At 45.3% G+C, this 19,529-nt stretch overlaps 2 protein-coding genes across 4 annotated transcripts in view; one reads left to right on the forward strand and one right to left on the reverse strand.

Moving 5' to 3' along the window:
- The window catches only part of LOC146025854 (mitogen-activated protein kinase 12-like), a 48,362-nt gene extending 43,876 nt beyond the window's left edge, over window positions 1-4,486 (forward strand). Inside the window, exon 12 of the mRNA XM_083155964.1 lies at window positions 3,152-4,486. Coding sequence (XP_083012090.1) covers window positions 3,152-3,213 — 62 coding nt within the window. The 3' untranslated portion in view covers window positions 3,214-4,486. The remainder of the gene's footprint in view (window positions 1-3,151) is intronic.
- A 982-nt stretch (window positions 4,487-5,468) lies between these two features.
- Window positions 5,469-17,219, reverse strand: CCDC51 (coiled-coil domain containing 51). Of its 3 annotated transcripts, none has more exons than XM_083155966.1 (4): window positions 16,922-17,219; window positions 15,499-15,841; window positions 15,024-15,188; window positions 5,469-6,289 (listed from the first exon to the last, which is right to left on the reverse strand). In XM_083155966.1, exons 2-4 carry the CDS (start codon window positions 15,811-15,813, stop codon window positions 5,513-5,515), a joined length of 1,257 nt encoding a protein of 418 aa, XP_083012092.1. In that variant the 5' UTR covers window positions 15,814-15,841; window positions 16,922-17,219; the 3' UTR covers window positions 5,469-5,512. The 3 variants fall into 3 exon arrangements, with proteins under 3 accessions (XP_083012092.1, XP_083012091.1, XP_083012093.1); XM_083155965.1 differs by having other exon boundaries at window positions 17,037-17,218; XM_083155967.1 differs by having other exon boundaries at window positions 17,095-17,200.
- Between the last annotated feature and the right edge of the window lie 2,310 nt (window positions 17,220-19,529).

Genomic DNA, 19,529 nt, shown 5'->3' on the forward strand with positions numbered 1-19,529 from the left:
GCTCAGGCACCCATCCTTGCCTTACCATTACACATGGCGGAACTGAGTTCCACCCCGCCCCCCCTTTAAACCTTGGTCGGAACACCTAGCAAGGGGTAGGTGCAAGTGCCAGGAATACTGGCCCTAGCGGTCAGGGGTCTTACAGCGGCGAAGAGATCCGTTAGGGTCCGGTGTACAGAGCTGCAGGTTTACCAGATTCAGAGCCAACGGATCACAGAAAGCAGCAATTCAAAAAACTCATCAACTTTTCCTCTTAGACTTTTTTTTTTAAACAGTTTTGTAAGTTTTCTGATGCACTTAACGTTTCCTTTGTAAAATCAATCTGCGGTGATTTTAATATATCTACATTAGGGAACAGAACGGACACATGGAGGCATTTGCCTTCTGCTGTCTCCCAGTAATGCAGCCAGGTGTCTGAGGTTGTCAGGGGGAAATGTACTGAGCTCCACTTTGGGGAAATTTATGGATTTTCTGTGATTTCCTGTAGCAGAAATTAAAGGGGCAATTTGTTTGTTAAGGGAAAACACGCTGGTGATGTGGACTTGGGGCCTTATTCTGGTTCACTCCTTCTGGCAAATTCCTTCTTAGATGGACAAAACCATGTGCATTGCAGGGGGGCAGATGTAAAATGTGCAGAGAGAGTTAGATTTGGGTGAGTTATTTTGTTTCTGTGCAGGGAAAAACTGCTTTATTTTTACACTGCAATGGCGGAGATGTGGTCCGGACAATGCAGGTGTGGGTGAACCATATAGGGGCAGGCACTGTTGGCTGTGTAACATCAATAGGGATGACCATCGTTGCCTTTGCCATCCATGGCAAAAGTGCAAATGGTCATCAATAGTGTAAAACTATGCAATGGATGACCATCGATAGTTGTACATACCGATGGTCATTCATTATGTTTGAGTGATTGGCCTGTGGGCCTATCAAAACACATGGGCAGGGTTTTACATGTGTTGGGGGCGGAGCTATGCTCGGTGTCTCTGCACTTTGAAAAAAACAAAAGCAAAACATCAGTTTTGCTGTGGCATCGATGGAGGGAAACCATCTGGTTCTCCCCATCGATGGCAAAAGTATTAGACATCGCCCATAAACCATCGATGATTTCAAATGGCCATCCCTAAACATTAAAAGCAGCCCCTGCGACACAAAAGAGATTGTCCCTTCGTCTAGCTTCCTAGCTCATCTAGGGGGCATATTAGTAATGCAACTGTATAGATGGCAGATCACACTGTGAGGCGGGACCGGGACTGTGTGGCAGCTTTGTACCCCCCGCCTGCTGCTGCCTGGAGTTGTAGATTCTGCAGCAGCGATGCAAAAAAATATGCTAATACTGCTGGAGGCATCAGAGGAAGCTCACTGCCAACATTACACATCTGAGCGGTGTTTCCAAACACGCAGCAACGGATCACCACCGGGCAGCCATCGAGGTAATGCTGTGTACACACGGGGAAATATGAATGCTGGGGATATATTGCTAGCAATATATCCCCAGCAATCATATTGCTCAGTGTCTCCTTTTCATCAGCGATGAAAAGGAGACACTGCTACGGGGCGGAGGGGGAGTGTAGCAGCAGCAGACGCTGCTGCTGTCACTTTGAACGGAGGAGGGAGGGAGCAGCCGCACGGGGCTGGGGAGATCAACGCTGATCTCCCCGGCGCTGACCTCCCGGCACAGCGATCGCGGGGAAAGCCGCTGGTTGCAGGAGCATGCTCCTGCGACCAGCGACCATTAGGCAGTGCACACGGGAGCGCGCAGCTGGCGATTTATCGCCACCTGCGCTCCAAATCACTGGCAATATGGTCGCTCAGCGACCATATTCCCAGCGATTTCACACAATATTGCTCCCGTGTGTGCACACCTTTTGCCTCACCTTACTCATGGCCGCCTGAACTCTGCAGCCAAGGCCGGTACATCTGTGTCTGATGGGGCAAGCACGCCCCCAAACTATCCCACCACTGCAAGAGGAGCCGCAGCAGCACATGCACACTGCACCCACCATCAGAGCTGTACGCAAACGGGCGGCTTTGTGCACAACTCTGAATGAGAAGATATAAACATTACTGGTCTGGACAAACAACTTATCAGCATGGTGGGGCAGTGGATAAGCTATAAAGCCTCAAAGTACTGAAATAATGAGGTTGATTCCATTTCGGGATTTATCTGTGTGGAGTTTGTATGTCTCCAATGTTTATGTGGCTTTTCTCACATGGAGCCTGATTCTGGTTCACTCGCAAAAGCAAACTTCTACTTTATACCCCGTTCTCACTGCAGCCAAGTTCCCGGGTCTAGCATGTAGACCCGGGAATTTTCCTTTTAACACAGGATTTTTGGCAGTGTGAACGGGTCGCATATCCGGATCTCATACACGGGTAAAACCCTTCTTTTTACCCGCGTTTGAGATCCGGGTATGCAGACACGGGTTGACCCGTTCATACTGCCGAAAAACCCGCGTTTAAAGGCAAATTCCCGGGTAGAACTTCTTCACCCGGGAATTTGCCTTGCAGTGAGAACAGGGGTCCAGCGCGGCAGTCCCTGGCATTTTAATGCCGGGTAAAAGCCGTGTCTTTCTCACTCGCAGTGAGAACACGGCATTAATGGACAAAACCATGCTGCACTGCAGGTGGGGCTGATGTAATATGTGCAGAGAGAGAGTTAGATTTGGGTAGGGTGTGTTCAAACTGAGATCTATATTGCAGCGTAAGAATAAAGCAGCCAGTATTTACCCTGCACAGAAACAAAATAACTCACCCAAATGTAACTCTCTCTGCACGTTACATCTGCCACCTGCAGTGCAGCATGGTTTTGCCCATTTTGAGAACAAATTTGACCTGCAATCATGTCTGAATCGGCCCCCAAGTCCCAAACGTCTGCTCGTTATGGCACAACGACATTTACGGAGCATCTTTCACAGCACAACATTTTTATTTTAAGCAATAGAAAGATGTTTGAAGCAACATAATTAAGTTACCAGAGGCAGCAGACTATAAAGCAAAATAAATAAATATTAAAAATTTACTTTCGTGCCAGAGACAAAACATTTAGCTCTTTATTTATTTTGAGAAGTGCCGACTGGGCCTAATCGGGCGGCTTCGTCGGCAGATCTAAGAGGGGATTGGAAAGTCACATTTTTCTTTCATGTTTACACAGGTTTAAGTCACATGGAAATCATGACGTTTGAGCCCAGGAGCCTGAGCCAACCGGCTACATGACCGGATTGGCCCAAGTCCTTTTCATCTCCACGACAACTAACTCCCGGAACTAGGAAACTCCGCCAGAAAGCATAAAGGCATTGAAGTCATTTCAACAAGGAAAGGTGGATTTCAGTTAAAAGGCTTTACCGGCGTGTCCGCCTGGCGGAGCATCTATGGAAATATGAGAACGCTCTTGAAAGCCTTGCGTTTGTTACAGCTGACGCCTATTGTTGGTGTAGCATTAATGGATGACATTGTGCAATGAGTACAAATATTATATATGATCTAGCAACCGGATTCCGTCATTTTTCTAGCAGGTGTTCCCTGTATAGGTTAATTATGCCACATGTACCAGTTGCAATTCCCATCATGCCTTACCACAGTTTTGCTATTAGGGAATGCTAAATCCATGGCAAAGCATGCTGGGATGTGTAGTTTCACAACAGCTGGAGGGCCACAGTTTGGACATGACTGGTGTATTTCTCAAACCCAGCCCGTGACATGACAGGTAGGAGCTGATTGGCTGGTTGTTCATCGTTTTATCACTTTTCAAGCTTAGTACATTTGGCCCTTAAGCAGCCCATACACGCTGCGATGCGGGCTGTCCGATGTGTGCTTTGAGGTGCGCGCTCCCGCGGCTCCTCATCGCACAGTACAAAAAGTATGTGCTTGCACATTCTTTTTGTACTTTGTTTTCATCACATTGCATTGCATGCACAACGCGTGCACAGGCAATGCAATGTGATCCGTGCTAGTTAAGAACGTGTATCGGGACGTGTATGGGCGGCATTAGAACGATAAATCTAGTGATGATATAAAGAGGTCATGACTGCTGCCTATTTTCCTGTAATGACATTGGCCTACAGCATATTCTTTATTGGATATCTGTCAGACCTCGGTATATGTAGGCGGCTGCTGAAGGAGATTTAAATGTATGTGTCAGTTATTCTATAGTTAACCCATCTTCACATGGATAATGAGGGGATTCCAGCTGCAGAGCGTTCGCACTGGTTTGCCAGCCAATAGGATGCGCTGCTGCTGCAGCTATAACAAAATAAATAGAGAGGGGTGAGAGGTTGGTCTGAACGGTTGTTAGGTCGACACGGCTTAGGCTGACAGATTAAATAGGTTGACATGGTTGGAAGATCGACGGAAGCATCAGGTCAACAATGGCAAGAGATATGCCGACAGGTGGTATTTCATGCCCTACTATCCACTAAGGCGTGGAGGGAGAATGGTGTGCCGAGCGTTGCAAGGGGACGCAGTACATTTTTGCTTTTGACCAGGCATTGAATAGGGCGAACCCAATTTGCCCTAAATACACCTGAAAATTCCCCAATTTTTCACCGGCCAATCCCCCCCCCCCCCCCCCCCGAGGAATAAACCTTGTCAATAAAACATTTAAGATTAGTTAAAAGTTCAGCAAAATAATGGAACCATCATTATGAGTACCGGTGAATGTGCCTGGCCTAAGGGACATGGGTGCAGAACTCCAGTTCCTGACACTCATATGGTAAATGCAGCCTGGAATATATGTATAATTGAGTAGAAAACAGCTGCCAGATAATGAGTCCGTTTTAATTTCATATTCTTTTGTTATTAGTAACAATTTTAAAGTGCTGAAAATGCAATACAATAAATACTGTGAAACATATACTATACGTTCCCACACACCCTGGCTCTGCAGTGACCGTGGCCAGCAGCTTGTGATGCAGTTCTGTCATGGAGAGGATTTTCAAAATGAGAATTAAAAAAAAAAAGGAAAACATTAAAATATAAAAATATGGTTATATACCTCTACACTGGTTATTAACATTTGGCACTGCATATATTAAATTTTCTTTTTGCTTCAAATTTCTAAAAATTAAAAAAAAAAAAATTCACTACAACAGCAGTTTCTGCTTGAAACTGGGAAGAATTGTGAGAAGAGATATTATTTTTTGTCTATCTTAGCTCTCCTTCTGTCCTCTCCAAAACCTCTAGAGGAGTCTGACAGTTCTCAATATGTCATGTGAAGGCAGGGGGGGTGGAACCTTAGACTGAACAGAGCAGTCAGAGCTCAGATGGGCAGTCCAAAGCCTCTCTGCTCACCAATTCACGTGTCATAGGACTGTGGTTGCCATGGTAGTTACATGACACGGCAGAACTATAATTCATAACAGCATAAGACAAACTGTACAAATGGGAATTACATTGTTTTTACTTATAGCCCTTCACCGTGATTAATAATGAATAAAAATCAGACGGAATACAATTCTATGAACATTCTGGGCATTGGTTAAGGACTAATAATTTTATTATTTGCGTTTGGTAATGTCTAGTTTCCCTTTAGTAAAACGTACAATATAGGAATTGTTAATGTCAACACCGTACATGTCAATGCAGTGCTGTAAATGGAATTTCTATTGATTTGAGTCTCCAGCCTTTGCTCAGCTTCTGATAATCCAAGTAGAACATTCTGCAGCGGACCTTCCTGCCCGCTGTCCCCTGGCGTAAACACAGGGGGGACCCTGGCTGCGGGCGGAGAGGAGAGCTTGGACTTCACGTTCTGCACATCTGATGATATTTTGCAGAGACTCTTTTCCAGGTCTCCGTATTTCTGCTGTAAGCCTTCCAAGTACTTCCCTGCTTCCTTTGTTTGAGCCATGTGCTCCTTAATTACCATAAACACCCGATCGTCCGAAGCAGCGGCTTTTCCCAGAGGCTCGGAGCTTCCTTTGGGAGACACTTGGGATGACGGCACTGTAGCTGGCACCATATTTCTTAATGATAAAATGAGGGCACCAAGATCCTTTTGCTGGGACTGGTGTACAGAGGCGTGTTTGTGGATGGCTTCCTGTAAGCTGATTGGTCCTTTCTGCGCTTCCAGAAGCAGGACCTTTAATTCCTGCAGCCTGACGCGATTAATATAGGTTGATCCCATGACCCCGATAATTGCTCCCAGCACGGAGCCGATGATGGACCAGTTCTTAGTCCGCTCTGCCCTGGTTCTCTCCTTCTCGTGGCTCTCCCTCACAGAGGCGGAGAAGAGGAAGAACTTCTCTCTTTCACTCTCCTCTGCGTTGACGTACGAAGTTCGCAATCTTTTTTCTTCCTGAATAAACAAACAGTGATATGGTTTAATATATGAAAAATAATGTATCGGAGAGCGCTGGACTTAGTACCACCTACTCAATCATATAATAATTTACTGAATGAGACACCAATCACATTTCAATTGACAATTCTTTGTCCCCTTCCCAAATAATACGTGGAATCCATTCAAGATAAAAGTTCTTCATTGAAACCCAACGCGTTTCCTCAGAACGACTTCTTCAGGGGTATGACAAAAAAAATAATTGTTAGGCCTGTGCGGCAACTAATATTTCATTCAGGACAACGGTAAAATCAGTAAGGCGAAAAATTAGGGGGAAGCCAGTCTGGCTTAGTATATTAGATATTTTAGATTTTTTTCTGTGAAGATGAAGTCCTTGAGTGTAGGGCTCACAGGACCCCTAAAATGATGGATTTGGGGGAAGCCAATTTGGCTAGGTGTGCTGGATAACTTCAGTAGGGATTAGATCCTAGAAAATTGGGCTCATAAGGTCGCTAAGGTGATGATTTATTGGGGAAAGCCCGTCTGGCTTGGTATACTGAATGGTTACTGTACGGATGAAATCCTAGAACGTAGGGCTCACCAAGTCAATAAGGTGAAAGATTTGGGGAAGGCCAAACGGGCCTGGTATATTAGGAATTCCCGCAAGGATGAGATCCTCAAATACAGGGCTCGCAGGGCCGTGTTCATACGGATAAACTTTACAGATCCCGTGAGAAATAGAGAGATCAAGATGAGAGTGTCGCCTCTCAAATAGTCACCACAGTGTAGCAAAATTCCAAGCTCCTTCACTATATATAAACAAAAAAACTTCCCATAGTCTAATTCAATTGGTGGGCAGAAGCAACATTTAGTACCCTATGCTAATGAGAGAATCTGTGGGAGTAATGCGGACGTCTGCAAGCTCCTGGCGCCCATTCGTTTTACAGTAGTAGTGTCAGATCTGTCAGAATTCTTTTGATGTTCTCTTGACACGCCCACAAACCTGCGCCTTTCCATTGGCTTCACATTGTCACCTGTAATGCCCAATTTCAAAATGGAGACTAGTGCTCTCATATGCAGCAGCACCGCCATCTTGGTATGGGCGCCATAACTGTCAGTACACAATTGCAGCATCTCCATCATCTGAGTACAGGTGCAATCACACATACGCAACACTCTGCGTAGCTCCTTGTTCTGCCAACACGCCCTCGCTAAACTTCCGAAAGTGCTGCTACCCCTCAGCTACCCCCCTCAGCTACAAGTGGAGATGAGACTGAGTTGCATGCCCTGAATCGTCCATTTAAGTATGCACTTGTCCCCAGAGCACACAGTGTGAAAATCCGAAAGGTACATGCTCAAAGCAGACTTGCATTACCTCCACCTAATCCCAATGTCAGCAGCCAGAACAGACGCTGGACGTGCATGCAAGAGGTTAACATCTCCCTGCAGCTTGTACCATTATGTTTTCATTAATTACTTCCCGGTTACAAATACATATCACATGTTGGATAGGATTGCATTAGACATGCTCTGGAAGGACCAAATTGAATTATTACACAGCATATCTCTGACCGAGTCACTGGCTTTCTGTTCACATGGAGCTGTGAAAAGAGGAAACGGGCACAGGAAGCAAAGAGAATATACTGTGCGTCTCAGGGGGGATCCGAACCCAGTTACACAAATTGCACAATCTGACCCTACTCCCCCCTCACACCCCACCGCAAGTTCACATAATGCAGAGAAAATAGCTTACTGTTCTAATCAGTTTATAAACAGACGTTTCGCAGCATTAATAAAACACAGACATCCAAGAATTCATATATAAACAGCAATGCAAGAGCTCCCCCTTACTGATAGATCGATGCACTGGTAATTATACATTAACTAGTTATCAGCCCATCAAAATGATAGATCATAACAAAAAGTCAGCGGCTCTGGGTGACCCAATGGAGCAACACTCGTATGGCTCTGAGAGGCGCTATCAAGTGGCTGCTAGCAAGCACAACACTTGAACTCCCCCCCGCAGAGGTGAGGAGCAGCATTAGCCTTTTATTACATAGGAATGATTTATACACCTGCAAACTACTGTAGATGCGGAACAGTTCCATTTACCCATGGTTGCGTTCTTCCGGTGCTGGGATAGTTGTGATTAAAAAAAAAAAAAACAATCACGGTATAAACAAGTCAGATGGACAAAGCAGAATTAGACTGACCAATCACAGCTGAATACATTTAGGGGTGATTCAGGTTGGTTTGCAAAAGCAAACTCCTTTTTTCAATGGACAAAACCATGTGCACTGCAGGTGGGGCAGATGTAACATGTGCAGAGAGTTAGGTTTGGGGGAGTTATTTTGTTTCTGTGCAGGGTAAATACTGGCTGCATTATTTTTACACTGGAATTTAGATTTCAGTTTGATTACATCCCCACCCAAATCTAACTCTCTCTCTGCACATGTGCACTGCAGGTGTGGCAGATGTAACATGGTTTTGTCCATTAAAGAAGGAGTTTGCTTTTGCAAACCAACCTGAATTACCCCTTTAATTCAATGCCACAATAAACAAAACAAAAATAAAAAAAGGCATTACAATGTCACCAAGCATATACTGAGCTATCCTTACAATACTGGCATGCAAGCGTGAAAGGATTAACTTACATCTTTGCCGCAATCACCCTGGGCATGTGTATATGCGAAGTTTGGTCAACTACACTCACTACACACACTCACACACTGAGTGGCCAAATTATTATGACCACTTGACACTTGTACGCAGATCGGCCATAACTTCACGTTGTTGCCACCAGAGGGCGAGAGAGTTATAAAAAGGGAATGCAGGACAAGTGAAGCATCAATTGCACTGTGTTGCTTACGAAGAAATGGACAAAAAAAAACGTGATTTAACTGAGTATGAATGCGGGATGATTGTAGGTGCTCGAACCGTCTAAACCAGTATCAGCAAAACGGCTGCTGGTAATAGCGTGAGCTGCCTCAGCGGTAACGTGAGGTGCCTCAGCGGTAACGTGAGGTGCCTCAGAGGTCAAATTTGTTTATTAAAGAAGGAAACATATGTTTGAAAAATGTGACTATTCCCACTGCTCAGTGCCTACTCCCTCTTTTCTATATGACATTTTACTAATTATTATAATGTGCACACACACAGGGTACGTGACTTCAGCATTTATAGCTGAGACTGTTCAGCCCCAACTCCACGCCATTAAGGGGTGTAAGTATACATGTTTGTAAACCTTTATTTCAGTTGGTTGTATCTTGGGATATGTTCATAATCAAATGCAAAGGGGGTTTCTGGTTGCCTGGAAACCCCCCTCCACTTGGCAAGTGCCTTAAATTATGACAACAGTAGCACTGGTATATAATATGATACTAGAGCTGCCACCACATCATGCAGTGTAAGGGACAGAGCAAGGCTGCTGCACATGCCTGGTGTACCAGCTTCTTCTACCACATTTACTGTATGTGTGGATCTGAGCCCTCAAACATTGCAATGGACCAGAGAGGAGCTGCAAGGAGGAAGAGACAGGAGCCTCACCATGAAGTGCAGTACTGGGTCTATTATGTTTGTGCATTTATTTAGTATATGTTTTAACCTCTTCCTGACCACTTATGGTATTTAAATGTTTGAAAGAGCCTATACTATAGACCAGGGGTCCTTAAACTATTTTGCTCTGGGACCCCATCAGACAATAGAAGTAATTACAGGACCCCAACAAGTTATTGCAGAAGGTCATCACATCACACGTGTAGTCAGCAGACAGCACATACATGGCTGCATTGTGGGGGCACAGAGTGATGGGAGGAGTCTGATATACCATAACCAATCACATAACACCTGCAGTCAGCAGACAGCACATACATGGCTGCATTGTGGGGGCACAGAGTGATGGGAGGAGTCTGATATACCATAACCCATCACATCACAAGTGTAGTCAGCAGACAGCCCATACATGGCAGCATTGTGGAGGCACAGAGTGATGGGAGGAGTCTGATATACCATAACCCATCACATCACATGTGTAGTCAGCAGACAGCACATACATGGCAGCATAATGGAGGCACAGAGTGATGGGAGGAGTCTGATATACCATAACCCATCACATCACATGTGTAGTCAGCAGACAGCCCATACATGGCAGCATTGTGGAGGCACAGAGGGATGGGAGGAGTCTGATATACCATAACCCATCACATCACATGTGTAGTCAGCAGACAGCACATACATGGCTGCATTGTGGGGGCACAGAGTGATGGGAGGAGTCTGATATACCATAACCCATCACATCACAAGTGTAGTCAGCAGACAGCCCATACATGGCAGCATTGTGGAGGCACAGAGGGATGGGAGGAGTCTGATATACCATAACCCATCACATCACATGTGTAGTCAGCAGACATGGCAGCATTGTGGTGGCACAAAATTATATGAGGAGTCTAAAATAACAGACAACTCAACAGATTTATCAGACTCCTTGAATCACTGACTGTCTTGACCCCATGCTGAGCAGGTCGGGACCAATTTGGGGTCAGGTCCCACAGTTTGAGAACCGCTGCTATAGACCATTTGTACTGTTAAATATTAATACTGTATTCCATACAGTATCCAGTATACTCCCGTACTTACTCCAATGTGCTGCAGAGTGGGACATTTTGGATTACATTTGGAAACCCCCTTCTAAAAATCCTGCGTTTACCACTGATGTCTGATGTAAAATACGCACTCTGACATTACAAAATAAATTGTATCGACTGATGGCAAATTACAAACCCTGCTCTTGGTATTACCACATTACATTGGGATGCTAAAGCATCCTCTTACCAATAATCCTCTTTAGGCTGCTACCTAAAGAGGATTATGGTCCGGCACCAGTTTGGTTTATACAAAGAGACTTTTCAAATGATGTTATTGTTGACCACACCCCTTTTATTTGCATGCCCCTCCCCCAGGGGTCGATCAAACTCTTTTCCTTACCACAGACAAACTATATTTCAGAACCTGAAGGTTAAATATTGAGCATAAAGGATAAAGATCCAATTATTACACTGCAGACCCAAATAATACAGGATGGCTGTCTGCAGACTTTCCTTAAAACCAGACAGTTGAACCTGAATATCTGACAGTGCGTTAAAATGAATCCTAGTGTTATACGTTCCTGCCTTATATTTATACATGACCTTCAATAATTGGCCACACCAGGGGGATCCGGCTGTAAACACAAATCCAGTCTCCATCTGCTTATTTCACACATTTACACTTCCTTAAAAATAAATCCCCTCAATCAAAATGCAGACTAAACCTTTGAGTGTGCTAAATATTTGTTCAGAAATGTCTGCGGTACTAAAGGATATGCTACTGTCATGTTATAAACAGGGCTGGCCACGCTGGTCCGCAAAATCTACCAAAAACTCGTTTCCCAGACCACCTAGCTGGTGCACAGGTGTAGTCATTACTAACCGTCATGATTCCCAGATCACCTAGCTGGTGCACAGGTGCAGTCATTACTAACTGTCACATTTCCCAGACCACCTAGCTGGTGCACAGCTGTAGTCATTACTAACGGTCACATTTCCCAGACCACCTAGCAGGTGCACAGGTGCAGTCATTACTAACTGTCACATTTCCCAGACCACCTAGCTGGTGCACAGGTGTAGTCATTACTAACCGACACATTTCCCAGACCGCCTAGCTGGTGCACAGCTGTAGTCATTGCTAACTGACACATTTCCCAGACCACCTAGCTGGTGCACAGGTGTAGTCATTACTAACTGACACATTTCCCAGACCGCCTAGCTGGTGCACAGCGGTAGTCATTACTAACTGTCACATTTCCCAGACCACCTAGCTGGCGCACAGATGTAGTCATTACTAACCATCACGTTTCACATTCCACCTAGCTGGGGCACAGGTGTAGGCATTACTAACCATCAGGTTTCACATACCACCTAGCTGGTACACAGGTGAAGTCATTAGTAACTGGCATATTTCAAACATGTGCTGCATTCATTCCTAACAGACACATTCTACAGACACACAGGTGGCCTGGAAAACATGACCTGTTGTTAGATCTTGAGGATTGGTTTGGACACCCCCGGTCTAGTACATTTAAATCAGTGGTGTCAAACTCATGGCCTCCAGCTGTTGTGGAACTACAAGTCCCAGCATGCCATGCCACAGATTTAATAAAATGGATTGCTAAAACTGTGGTAAGGCATGCTGGGACATGTAGTTAAATGATAGGTAAATTTAAGGCACATACACACTTGAAGATTTTCATTTCAAAAGACTTTGCCAAAATCTTTGATAAATATATACGGTACTTATGTATTATCTGGGCTCCCATGTTAAATGCACCCCATTTTTTCATACCCCTACTATCCAATTACGCATGGAGTTGATTTTATATAGTGTGGCGAGCGCAGCGAGCCACCGTGCCCGAAGCGTGGCGAGCGCAGCGAGCCCCGCAAGGGGATGCGGTCTCATAAGAAAAATGGGAGCCCAGATATTACATAAGTACCATATATCTTTGCCGAAAGTAGTGCGTACACACTGAGCAATTTTCCCCAAAGAGCAAGAGATTTTCAGGAGGCGAAATACTTTGCTGAAAATCTTTCCTTATAAATAGGCTGGGTTTGAATTCCAAGGGTTCCATATATACCGTACATTGGTGGCAGTGGGGATATAAATATATGAACATTGGTGGGCAGTGATGGTGCATTTAAATTAATATATTGGTGGCAGTGGGCATAAAAATATAAACATTGGTGGCCAGGGGGCGGGGCCAGCAGGGTGTTTAACTGGACAGGGAGCAGTGCTGTATGCTCCGTGTTGAGCAGGGTGTTTAGCCTGGCCCGGGATAAGGAACAACAGCAGCAGCAGCCGCCAGCCGGCCAGCCAGAAGCTGATCATCAAGGCAGAGCGGCGCGGACCTGCTGGGTGAGTATGACAGGCGAGGGGGCGGGGGGTCAGCCGGGCTGAAAGTGGATAATCTTTCAGCCCGGCAGGTGTACACACATGGCGATGATGGATGAAAAACCATCCATCATCGCCACATCTGCTGGTAAAACCAGCAGATGAACCACTTTCCTAGCAATGATGCGGCAATCTGGGGGGCATACACACTAGGCGATTTTCCACAGAAAATCGATCAAAACGGCTGTTTTGACCGGTTTCAGGTGAAAATCGTCAAGTGTGTATGGGCCTTTTGTTCTCTTTAGAAGGTTTGATACATCTCTCCCCACTCCTGTTATTCTAGGGGTGTTTCTCCCATGCCCGGTGACATTATTCATTCCAGGCATCACCCTAAGGTTTACTTGTAATATGGGAACGGATTAGATCTAGAGACTAAACCCTCTGCATATAGGTTTTTATATCCTGTGAATGACTGTTACCCCACGTGGTTCTTTCACCTGTAAATTCAAGTTTAATCTAACAGTAATGAATAACTTATTATCAAAATAGGGAGTATTTTTGAACATTTAGGGGGGCATTCAATTGTTTTCCTCCTGGCTGCCACTAGATGGCCCCCAGCTGGGGATGACAACAGATTTCAGCTCTCAATCTTACTTTAATGTGCGAAAAGTCACCTGTTTGGGCATTTTGACGGTTTACGAGGATAAACCTAGTGACTGGATGCGATCAGCGTATCACTTGACAGGAGATCGGCCACTAGAGGGCGTGTAAAAACAATCATCCCTTTAAGTCATAAAGGGTTTATTGGTAAACATAAAGTATATATACTGTATAAAAAAGGCAATTGTCCTAATTTTACTCACAGTCAATACACCACCAGCGGGAACCTATAGTCCAGGTAGCACAGATGGTGTAATGGTTAGCATTACTGCCTCACAGCGCTGAGGTCATAGGTTCAATCCCCACCAATCCCTAACTGTGCGGAGTTTGTATATTCTCCCCATACTTGCGTGGGTTCTCCGGTTTCCTCCCACAATCCAAAAATATACTGGTAGGCTATTTGGCTCCTAACAAAAATGAACCCTAGAATGTCTGTGTGTGCGTGTACATGTGGTAGGGAATATAGATTGTAAATTCCACTGGGGCACGGAGTGATGTGACTGTTCAACTATACTCTGTACAGCGCTGTGGAATATGTGTGCACTATATAAGAAACTGTAAATAAATAAATTACAATGGGTTCTTAAACACGGTCCTCAGGACCCCACACAGTTCACCTTTTCCAGGTCACCCGGCAGCTGCACAGGTGCACTCATTGCTCATTGACACATTTTAAAAGATCCACAGGTGGAGATAATATTTCATTTGTGATTCTGTGCAAAACATGCACTGTGCGGGAGTTTGAGAACCTGTGGTCTATAATATATATCACCCTACATAATAAAACACTTATATAGTTACAGGTGTGAAATGGTTAATTACACTTCGCAGTGTTTGTTTACAAACATCAAACATTTCAAAAATTAACAACTTTATGAACAAACAAACAAATAAACAAACAAACAGAAAACAGTATCTTCAGAGAGAGACTGAAACCTCATCTATTAATAATATTCCCCCTCAAGTTGTTTTAATGTAGATGGGAAAGGAATTGAAACACAGAATTCCCAGGCTCTTGTGACAGTGAATAAGACACATGTGCTGAGGGAGGAACATCGTTTAAATAGATATTATGTGTCCTAGGGGGTTGTGGGTTATGGGGCGAAGTCCTGAATCAGTGCTGTAAAGTCTGAGAACATACAGGTCCTCCTCTGCTTGACGTATAACATACCTGCAGCATTTTATGCTCCAGTGTAGCCAGCTCCAGGTACTGGATATCATCGCGAGACACTCTGTCCAGCCGATCCCGCACTTCCTTCAGTTTCAGCAGCTGGGACTCCACACTCTCACGAGCCTCGCGCACGATCCCACGGGCCACCATGAAATCCTTTTCCGCCTGCAGGGAAAGCACGAGATAGATGGGGACAGATCATCTTTAACGGCGATGAATTTAAAAATAGAAATGTTAAAATGGGTGTGAATTATTCAGCTTTTATTTTGTTCAGAAAACCAGATGTGTTAGGTTATTGTGAATCCCGCTATCATCTGCCCAATACACTTAAGGTTCCCAAGGAGACACTATGGTTCAGCCGCACTGTTAAACATATCGGCAGCACTGGAAAATGATGCTGCTATCCAGGGCCTATGCTGGAATAAAGGCCGCCAATGACTGTAACATTACCTAAGTTACCAGCTAGCGATCTTACCTCGGCTACTTTCCCCTGAGCTTCTCTGACTTCAACAAGTCCTACAAACTCCTCATATCGGTCCCACCAGCTTCTGGCCGTTATAGAGACTCTCTGCATGGATTTCTGACCTACAGTCTTCGCCGCTTCCTTCCACTCCTGTAAGGGGCTCACTCCAGAATGGTCCGACGGGAGTTTGGTGTCTGGAGGTTTGGCAGCAGGGGAGCAGAGCGTCCTTACACTGAGGAGTGTGATTCTATGACTCAGGAGAAGAGTGGACTGACTAGGCGGCCTCATGGCCCCAATAACAACCTGCGCACAGCAGAAGTGTTTCATTGCGCACTACAGTGGAATTATACGAGACCTAAAAGAGAAATCAACGAGGTGTTACACTTCAAAATGTGCTAATATTCAATAGCTAATGGATATAGAAGGCAATATATTAGAATTTGACACCCAAACAGGGTTTCTACACATTCAGTGTGTTAAATAAAATAACAAAATGTTTTTTTTTGTAACTGTGCAGAATAAATTCCAATCTCAACTCATTCCCAGACACCTTAACATGAGCCGCCCCTTCCCTAGGTCGCCGACATATTTTTATTTGTGTCACACGTCAACGCCATTAAGACTGTACAACCTCGGTCTTCAAGGACCCCCAACAGTGCACGTTTTCCAGGTCACCCTGCAGGTGCACAGGTGCACTCATTATTCACTGACACATTTTAAATGATCACAAGTGAAGCTAATTATTTCACCTGTGATTCTATGTGGAGACCTGGAAAACGTGAACTGTTGGGGGTCCTTGAAGACCGAGGTTGAGAACCACTGCAATAGAGGAATGATATACAGAATCTGCTTGTTTGCTATGGGTAACATCACTGCTCTTCATTTTTAGAATGAGTACCCCACTTAGGTGGGGTACTTAATCCAGGATTCCAACTGTCGGAATACTGGACCGGTTTCGTTTTTTTCCAACTGTAACTCGACAGCCGGAATTCAATGTTCTGGCAGTCGAGTGTCAAAAATCCAGTGGATTAGCGAAAACGACAGCGGATTATAGCGTAAACGACAGCGGATTATCGAGAAATGACCGAGAATTCTACAAGCCGCGTCCATTTGCGACAAAACCTTCAATTGGGGGTCCAAGTTGACACATGTTGACATAGACACTAGCAAAAAAAAACACATGAAAACCATGTGTCTCCCTTTTCAAGAGTCCTTTTCTATGTTGACCCTTTGCCCAATGTAGACCTTTTTTCCCATGTCGACCTAATAATCCACACCCCAGCATTCTGTCTGTCTTGGTTCAAAGTATCTAGTTTGCCCAATGGCCTAATTTCATTGAAGTTATTAACTAAAGGTCACCAAAATACTACGCATGTACTGATACATATAAAGATAATAACAGTGTGATGATGACTATGGTGTATACAGTGCCTACCTCAGAGCAGGCTGCACTTCCTGCTGATAATGCAACTTCAGCACATACAGGGCAAATGAACCAGTAGAAAGTCACTGGAGGTCTCCAATGTAGGACCTGTAAGAGGCCCCCTTACCTGGATGTCTCACACCTGTGCTCACATGATGCATCCCCCCTTCATAGGGACACCGTACCTAGTGCATGCACAGTGCTGTAGCCCTGGTGACACAGGGGTTGCAGTTGCACCGCTCTCAATGCACTTCTTCAAGCTCCTGTCTGTTCTTCATTGGGTGTACCAAAATGGCCACTACCATACTTCCGCCGCACGATAATACCATTAGAAGCACACTCAGAGGAGTACTAAGATGGCCGCTGCCATACTTCCGCCCCACGGCAACACCATTAGGAGCTACTCGCTAGGGAAAGTGAGGGCGGAAGCGCCTCATGCACATTGCACAGGCTCTGCGTTTGCCTCCTATTTCCGGTGCAGCGTAGGGTCCTCGCTTAACAGTCGCAGCAGAGATGTCTGGAAGAGAAGGTTAGTCGGCGGGAAGCCGCCGGGGGATGGTGTTATCTGGTCCCATCCTTCCCGGGTGTACCTCTGGGAGCGGGAATGGGGCCCCCAGGCCCCGCCGCGTGGCTGTATGGTTGCCATGTACCGGTTATTGCCCAGTGTGGTAGCCTCTGGCAGTGGTACACACATGCCAGAGCTGGGCCAGTACTAGGCAGGGGTATGTGGTCCTCAGTGGCACTACAAGACCCAGCATAGCCTGATAACGATCAGGTTACCCCATCTTGCCTTACTATAGCATTTATGTGTAATACTTCTCTGTAGTATTATATACTGTCCCTATTTTCCCTGACAGTCCCTCTCTTGGTTTGATGCTTAAGATAATAGTGCAGATGGACTATGCCTTAGAGCAGTGGTTCCCAACCCTGGTCCTCAAGTACCCCCAACAGTGCACGTTTTCCAGGTCACCCAGCAGGTGCACAGATTATTCAGGCACAGGTGGAGCTAATTATCACTTATGATTCTGTGTGGAGACCTGGAAAACATGCACTGTTGGGGGTACTTGAGGACCAGGGTTGGGAACCACTGCCTTAGAGGACCAGATGTACTAAGCTTGAAAAGTGATAAAATGGAGAGTGATAAGCCACCAGCCAATCTGCTTGTAACTGCCATGTCACACAAAATGACAGATAGGAGCTGATTGGTTGGTGACTTATCACTATCCATTTTATCACTTTAGGGTAGTGTCTCGATCCCCTTTAGTTTTGTCAATTTTCCCATCATGCACCGGGTCCATGTATACCTGGAGGGGGAATATAAATCTCTGGCAAGCGAACAATGCAGCAAAAATAAAACAAAATAACCTACACCTACGTGAATTACAGATACATTAAAAATCTTTGTCAGGGCGTCGAACAACTTCCGCCCTCATTGATCTTCACATTCTGTAATCAAAATTGAAGGGGATCTAGTCTCTACCCTGCCCAAGTGGAGCTCCCTACACGTAGTGCATTTTGTCAGCCAACAAATGTGCATTTCTAGACCAACCCTTAAAAAATCTGGTGCATCCATATTACGTGGGACAGGGCTTGGCTTCCCTGTGAGCCTGGCTGTGGCTCTATTAAGGCTCTGTTCTCCAGCCTGTCTGATAATGTTGTTATGAGATAATTAGGAATTGGAGTGGCTTTTGTATCACACACTATGGTACATCACAGAGTGTGGCTGCAGTAATATTGGTGTAACGTTCTACTGGTCTGTGTTGCAGGTGGTAAGAAGAAGCCCCTGAAACAGGCTAAGAAGCAGAGCAAGGATTTAGATGAGGTGAGTTATGACGAACACTTGCTCCATGACCCCATTGTGCTCTATATTGTTTACATTTCCATTCGCAGAGGCTTCTCCGCCTTTTCTTCTTTGTATTCCGTATGGACTATTCTCCTGACTCTGCACAGGGAGAAATGAAACGCCCACTATTATGCTGCCCATACACTTGTGAGATATTGCATGCAATCATTCCATTTCGACCACTTCTGGCCAATAAATTGAATGATTGTATGCATTTTTAAGGGACCAATCGATGCGATGCGCAGGCACGCCATCTAATGTCGCATCAATAGATCTCACGTAATTATCAAATCACAGGAGCGATTGCATGTGGTTTTTAACCACATGTGATCATTCAAATGTGATCCGCGGGTGTGAGGGGCAGAGGGGAATGCATTTGGCAGCGTGGGGTTTGGGGAGAGGGGGCCGCTGGTGGTCTGGAAGAGGACTGGCAGAGGAGTAGCGCTAGCGGGTGGCAGAGATCAGCGGTGGTGGCAGAATTGTTTAAAACACTGGGCAGCCCTTTGATTGGCTGAGTTCTCTCAGCCAATCAGAAGGCTGGCTAGTATTTTAAAAAAATCTGTTCCCCACACCCTCTAGCGCTAAGCAACTCCGCCACTCTCATCCCACCCTCTTCCAGTACCCGATGTGCCATCTCAAGATGGCATGCGACATCGGGTGCTGAAAGGGGGCAAGTTTTGCACCATAAGATGCGATCGGAGTGGATGGACATCGCACTTCTCTGCTCGCAGCTAGAGAGCCCCCAGCATACTAAGCCCCCATACACACTAGACAATA

This window comes from Crinia signifera, chromosome 8, assembly GCF_055691185.1.
Source record: "Crinia signifera chromosome 8, ASM5569118v1, whole genome shotgun sequence".
NCBI classification, from domain to species: Eukaryota; Metazoa; Chordata; class Amphibia; order Anura; family Myobatrachidae; genus Crinia; species Crinia signifera.